General features: G+C 36.2%; 1 protein-coding gene across 1 annotated transcript; it reads right to left on the bottom strand.

Moving 5' to 3' along the window:
* Positions 1-4,903: 4,903 nt before the first annotated feature.
* On the bottom strand, positions 4,904-7,163 carry AIF (Apoptosis inducing factor). The gene has a single exon (XM_090412753.1). It carries the CDS (start codon positions 7,061-7,063, stop codon positions 5,183-5,185), a length of 1,881 nt encoding a protein of 626 aa, XP_090268879.1. The 5' UTR covers positions 7,064-7,163; the 3' UTR covers positions 4,904-5,182.
* Between the last annotated feature and the right edge of the window lie 398 nt (positions 7,164-7,561).

Below are 7,561 nucleotides of genomic sequence, written 5' to 3' on the forward strand. Positions count from 1 at the left end.
GGCAACTCGTTGCAAAGGTGGGTAAAGTTCTATTCACTATTCTTAGTATTACCCATTATGTAAAACACATCTTATACATTATGGTGGAAGGTCACTACCCAGACCGGTTTCAGCCTTTATTGAGGTCTCATCAGTGAGTAGGTAGACCAGGTAATACTGACATTATAGCAAAAAGAACTTATGTACTTTTGCTATACGAGTTGTCAAATAGGTGCGCCCATAAATTACTTAAATAAAAGAGCTGCTCCCTTACAGGAAAACTAGAGAATAAAAATTAAGTCAACTTCCCTTAAGGGAAGAGTATATTAATCAATACTACCCTAGTACCAATAGCATAGTGAGTATAACAGAATAAATCAAGAAACCAAATAATTATCAAGCTGAATATTATGTTTTTCTGGTGATAGGAGCAATAAAACAAAGTGAATTCTGAAAGCGAAAAAAAAAAAAAAATGAAGCTTTCAGATATCCAATTTGTTTTGTTGCTCCTATTATCAGAAAAACACGAATATTCAGCACTCTATGAAACTAATCTTTTGGTGTATTTAATGATTATTTTGTAAGATTTACTTGATCTTTCTATCTTTCTCTGATTTGTTCTTTTGGTCTAAATATAGAACCTTTGGTTCTATATTTTCTAAAATAAATCTTCGATTATATTTTACTATATACGAATGAAGATGCTATGTTTCAAGTGCTATTAATATATCTCTTAGTAGCACTTGAAACCCAGCACCTCCATTTGTATATAGTAAAATATAACCTAGGATTTGTTTTAGAAAAGACAGAACCTTTGAGACCAAAAGAACAAATCAGAGAAAGACAAAGATCTAGTAAAATCTTACAAAAATAGTCATTAAATAATCAGCAATCCTCCTTATCATTCTCCTCATTATATACATGCAAGATTAGTTTCATGCAGAGTTGATAACATTGTCATTACAAATGATACTGAAATATATGAAATGCTCCTGCTTTTAAACCAACACCAATCAAGAAATATCTAAGAAAATGTGATCTTGGACTCTGTTTACTAACTATTAAAAACAAGAATGATACTCAAGCAAATAAGTTCGTTCGGTTTTTCAGAGTGGAATGAAACACATTTTATTTAATATATATATAATACATACTTGTCAGTTATATATTGACCCTCTTTATCAATGACCTCTAGCCATCTGTCCACCAACTTCATTATGTCAAGTTCATAAAACTCCTGAGGTTTACTGGTGAAAAACTGATCCGAATTTCTTTTGACAGCCTCCTCATTAGCGAAGGTTTTCCCCGTTCAGAGCAACGATCAGGATAAGTGGTAATCAAAAGGTGCCAGGTCCAGTGAATACGGAGAATGCAACAAAACATCCCAGCCAAGATGTAACAATTTACTCCGGGTTATTAACAATGTGTGGGGTCTGGCATTGTCGTGGTGAAAGACGACTCCTTTTCAATTTGCCAATTCAAGACGTTTTGTGCTAACTGCACGGGCCAGTTGCGTTAACTGTGAGCAATAGACAGTTGAATCAATCTTTCTGCCTGATGGTAACACCTCGTAGTGGACAACACTTTAAAATCCCACTACACAGAGAGCACGATCTTCTTCGGGTGCAATCCCGCTTTCGAGGTTGTTTGCGACGGTTCGCTCTAGTGCCCCCCCCCATGATCTCTTATGTACCCGTTATCGTACACAACCCATTTTTCATCTCCCATAATCATCTGCTTCAAAAATGGGTTGTTTTCTTGGCGATGTCGCAGCGAATCACAGATGGATATGTGAGCAGTCATATGGGCCTCAGTCAATTCATGCGACACCCAAACATCGAGTTTTGAAACATATTCCAGCTTGTTCAAATGGTTTTCAACACTTTTATGGGATATGTTCAGTACTGCAGCAATCTCCCGCACTGTTTGTGACGGATTTTTGTCGACGATATCCTTCACAACACTCAAATCAACCTCGGTCGGGCGACCAGCACATCACTGACGTCAAAACCTTAAGAACGGAATTTGGCAAACCACTTTTGGCATACGTGTTCTGTTAAGGCACATTCCCCCATATATGCTGCATATTTTTTTATGGGCCTCTGCAGCTTGTTTGCCTTTTATGAAATAAAAAAGCAAGATATGCCGGTAATGTACGTTATTTCCTTCCATTTCTAAAAATATGTTACACACACGCAACTGAAGTAAGCCGAACGAAAATTCACTGAAAGGTTATGTGAAATGTCACCTTTCAACTGCGCAATAGCACAACAATGACGACAAGCAAAGTGGCATAAACTTGTACTAACGCATAAACCGAACGAACTTATTTGCCAATCCAATAGTTATGTTGGTGAATAAAATTATGCATACTACTGACAGAAATGTGAAATTAAATATACACAGTATGTCCATTAAGTAATGAGACTATTATTATATCAGAACAAAGTATATTTCGAATTGTCAATTTCAGATTCAAAATAATCTCCCTCCAACTCCAAACAACATTTACATCTGTTGTACAGGTGTTCGAAGACACAGTGGAAGTCCTGAATTGGATGTCCTCAAAAATGAAGTGGTCTCATTTTCAAGCCCTGCACTTCATTTTCGGGAAGAGGGAAAAAAAGTCTGCAGAGCCAAATTGGTGAATGGGAAAGGGACGTTCCATTACACAGTTCAATGTTGAAGCCAGAAACTGCTTCACAAGCAGGATGCAGGCACATTGTCATGCAGCAGAAACCAATTGTTATGGAACAGTTCTTTCCTGACATGTCACATGTCAGCATACAGACGTTGCATTACTCCGAAATAATACTGACTGTTCACGGTGGTGCACCTCGGGAACAAATTCCTGGTGAATAATTCCAGCAGCATCCAAACAAACAATGACCATTGTCTTACATATGATTTTTGCAACCTAACTTTCTTCTACCAGGGAGAAGACATTCCATGCTCTGGCTTCTTTTTGTTTACAGATCGAACTCAAAACACGAACTTTCATCACCGGTGACAGTTCTTTGCAACACATCATAATCTTGATCAACTGCATGGATGAAATTGACAACATACAGCTCGGTGCTCTCTCTCTGTTCATGTGTCAACGTGTGTAACACAAACCTCGAACAAATGTTCCTCTTGTGCAAATCTTTTACTAAGATTAATCTGGCCATTTCCTTAGCATCACCAAGTTGTAGAGCAAGTAGCCTAGTGGTTATTTGCCTATCAAGGGCAACAATTTCTCTAGCTTTCATCACATTTTCATTTGCATGTGAAGAAACTGGTTCACAGCGTGGTTCATCTTCCAGAGACTACCCCCCCCCTTTTTTTTTTTTTTAAGGTCTTCCACACTTCTGTAGTAGTTTTTTCTAATTTACAGTAAAATTTTGTCACAGCTCTCTGCTCCATGATGCAACTTCTGGCACGCTCCAATTACACGCTTACTTCAACGGTTACCAAATGAAAATTGCTGTGTCATCCAACTTGAAAGTTGCACCTGTGATTACAACACACTCTAGTAATCAAAACTATAAACACATTTGTTAGTTTTATTCAAAGAGCTGTCCTGTAAAAAATCAATCTCATTACTTAACTATGTAACTGTAATGGGTACACTATGTAGCTTAATGTGTCAAGATTATATGTTTATTGTGGCTCAAATGAAATCATCAAATACATTTTCTGTAACTGTATTCTACCCAGAAGATCTCATATCATATCATCTTCTCCTTCATGGAATTTACTTCCAGAAATTCGTCTCACAGAAGAGGCGACCTGATCAGGAGAACACATAATTAACAGATGTTATTCACTGACCCCATAGCCTTATGAGTTTTAGATTCAATGCCAAAAACATATATCACCCTTCATGGAAATATAATTAATGCCATAATAGGGTGGGTTGGTGCTATCTGCAGTCTCTGTGTCTGTAAATTGCATGTGCTCTCTGGTTGATTTTGCAGAAAAATCTTGAGTTTCTGGGGGAAAAAAAATAAAAAATGTGCCACATTGTTAATGGATAGGAAACTGAAGTTCAGAGGATGTACTGCAAAGGTGGTCAAGGTATCTCGTATTATCAAAATCACCTATGTAGATATGAAAGAAGGACATCCAAAACACACTGAGCATAGGATGGAATGATGCCAAGGTTCTATCAGAGATCAAAAAGAAGTGATGTGTTTGTTGTAATACCTCTAAATCAGGTAAGAGAAATTAAGTAATTAGAAATGAAGATTAAATAGTGCTGCAGTAGTTCAAAGAATGTTCTATGGATGTAGCCCATGTTATCTATATCAGTTCATGGATTTAAAGGCTATGGATATCCTGCTGGATCATCTGTGGACAGGATGTTTATTATAAAAAAAAAGTACCCTACTTAGAAATCTTGTATATATACATAGTAGTACTGCTAGATAATATCACCAAAATCTCTTTTTGGGTTACAAGTAATAGTAAGACAGGGCACTGCATTAGTTATAACAAGAAATGCTATTTGCATATTTTTTCTAAAATTATATAAACCTTCCCCTCCATGCATATGAGCAATTTAAATGAATACCTTCATATATTATATTAGTTTAAACCGATGCATTAACAGTGGCATGGCAAATTCTCTATAGTAGGATGGTGACTTCGCAAGAATGTTTGGCCTACTAGTCCACGATACACACAGACGATGTTTGAAGAATTTATGTATAATTACAAATAAATAAGTTAAAGCAACTTTAATCTATTGCCATGATATATATAAAAGATTATACTCTTCATGGTAGACCTATAACCTCCTCTTCCACAGAGAATTTAATTTACAGCACAACCTCCCTCATATTAAGATCTCTAATAAAAATCAATTAAATATTGAATGCAACTTTTATAGAGAAACTAATCATGACCATTATTTTTCTTTTAGAAACATCAATGAACAATGCCTATGAACAATGCATTTACTTCATTATACATAAGTACTCATAAAAATTATATTACATAGTCATATATCTTAAATTTATACAAACACTTTTTTCCTAAGTACTGTATTCCTATACACTTTCTTCACATTCCTATTTACAGTTTAACTTTTTTTTTGTCACATATATAAAATATTCCATTTAATTCATTATCCTATAAAAGTTTTTTTTAACTCCACCTCCCAGTCCTCAACTACTTCTAACTCATGAAAGATTACAAACAAAATTAGAGTAATTTTTTTTTAGTCTGATGAATGCAGATTAAATAGCTTAGCTACCTCACTTAAATCATCATATGCTTTTCCTTCACTTATAATCTTTCTTGCAATAGGCATTCTGTTAAACACATTCCAAAGCACAATTCCAACAACAATACTATCCCTCAAATAAAAAATGACACCTTTACCATAATCATCACCTTGTTCTGGTGGCCTTGGTACAGGAGATGCTGCATCCAAAGATGAAACAGATGGTACTGCAACCTGCTCACTTTCAGAGCGCACACCTTCTCCTGTAGCTTCTACTGTTGCCTTTGGTGTATCCTTGTCAGTTGCTCTGGCAAAAACAGCAACAGTTGGTAAGCTGGAGTTCACTATTCCTATGGCTTCATAACCAACTTCTGGCCCAAGATCTGACCAAAACATTGACTGATGCCAATATGGCTTATGAGCTCCTGTCATATTCTCTCCAGCTAATCTACCACTAACAACAGCATGATCGTGATGCTCAACTCTCCTCCTACCTAGTTTTGTATCATAAAAACATGCTACATCACCTGCTACCCATAGATCAGTTCTTGCCTCTAATTCAGCATTCACTCTAAAACCACCATATTTGTCATCTATCTCAAGACCAGATGATATTGCCAACTCGGTATTAGGTTCTATTCCAACTGCTACAACAACATGATCAGTCAGCAACTTGTTTCCATTGCTGAGTTGCAAAGCCAATTTATTACTTTCTACCCCTACATTTTGAAGTGTACAATTTGGAATAACATTAACTCCCTCAGAAACGACTTTATCAGTTGTCCACTGACTCAGATATTCTGGAAGTACCTTTCCCATATTACCAGATTCTGGAAATATCTGATTTACAACAAGATCCACATGTTTACTTCTCTTTCCTAATGCACAAGCTAGTTCACTACCTAAAAAGCCACCACCAATGACTGTTATTGATTTCACATTATGTGTAACTTCATCTAAATTTTGAAAATCCTTAATATTTCTAAATAACGTTAGGTGTGTTTTGACATCTTCAGAAGAACTTTCAAACACAGATAAATTTTTTGGTTTGCCTCCAGTTGCCAATAAGCACTTTTCATAATTCAACTGCCAACCATTATCTAAATAAACTTTCTTGGCAGTTGGATCTATCTGAACTACTTTTCTTCCCCGAAGTACTGCCACTCCACCATTCTCTTTCGTTGGTAATTCTTCTAATGAGCAATAGAAATCTGCATGCTCAAAAAAGATACTTCTTTCCTTACCATTCCATTGCTTAAATGTTAATTTTGTAGATGCATCTGTATCATCACTAAACCAAAGTTCTTTTGACAAAGGTGGTCGCATGTATGGATAAAAATCCTCATCTCCTATAAGTAAAATTTTTGCTTTTGGGTCCTTCCCTCTAATAGCGCGGAATGCTGCAAAGGAAGCAGTACCTGACCCTACTAACAAATATGGCACTTGCAGGATTGGTAATGCTTCAACCTCCTGATTTACTAAGGCTTCGTCCAGCTGCCGATTTCCACCCAAAGTCTGCGAAATATTTCCTGGTGGATTCTTCAGAGGAGGAGTGGGATTAAGATATATCAGTCCCGATGAATATGCATATGCAATCGTACCCGTAAAAAATGCAACACCAGCAATTAACTGTCGGTTGTATTTCCGTTGAGCCGACGCATAAGCCCTTTCCCATGAACCGGAAGGCGACGGCAAATCATTCATTTTAGGAGGTTTAAAATGCACTGGCTGGTGCTCGTGATAAGCAAAATGGCGCAACCCAATTCTCACGTTGCTGCTTCGGCTTGCTTTTATAAAGGAAGAACTTAGTTTAAAACCAGGAAGAAAACTCATACTGTTTCGATATGTAGTTATAAAAGTACTACTAGAGAACATTGTACTATTGACAATATCAAATAAGTAACAAAAGGAGGGGCAAAAATATAACGAAACAACTACACCTATACGCAATCCCTAGATCACTCGGAGCACGCTTCCATTACCGCGCCCCCAAACTGATAAACGTTTTTCCTCAATATATATGTGTGTTTAATATTGAGTATCTGTTCATGTATTATAATGTGTATTCTGTGTATTCATTATCTGCACTTATATTGTGCTTTTATATAAATTTATATATATCGTTATGTATTATATATATATATATAAGAGTTCATAAGGCAGTAAACTGGAATAAGCTAATTACTTTAATCCAAAAAAAAAAAAAAAAAAAAACACGTTTCGTCCTATTTATGTAGGACTTTAGGCGTAAACCAATAACTGGTAGAAAAAGAAACAGCAAAAGATTAACAAGGCGACAACCATTATATAGTTATACAAGAATCCGATGAGTTTTCTGGGTTATGCATTGTTGAGTAACCTGTGCGTGTTTAC

Source organism: Typopeltis vanoorti, chromosome 23, assembly GCF_054136105.1.
Source record: "Typopeltis vanoorti isolate ZY-2024b chromosome 23, IOZ_Tvanoo_1.0, whole genome shotgun sequence".
NCBI classification, from domain to species: domain Eukaryota; kingdom Metazoa; phylum Arthropoda; class Arachnida; order Uropygi; family Thelyphonidae; genus Typopeltis; species Typopeltis vanoorti.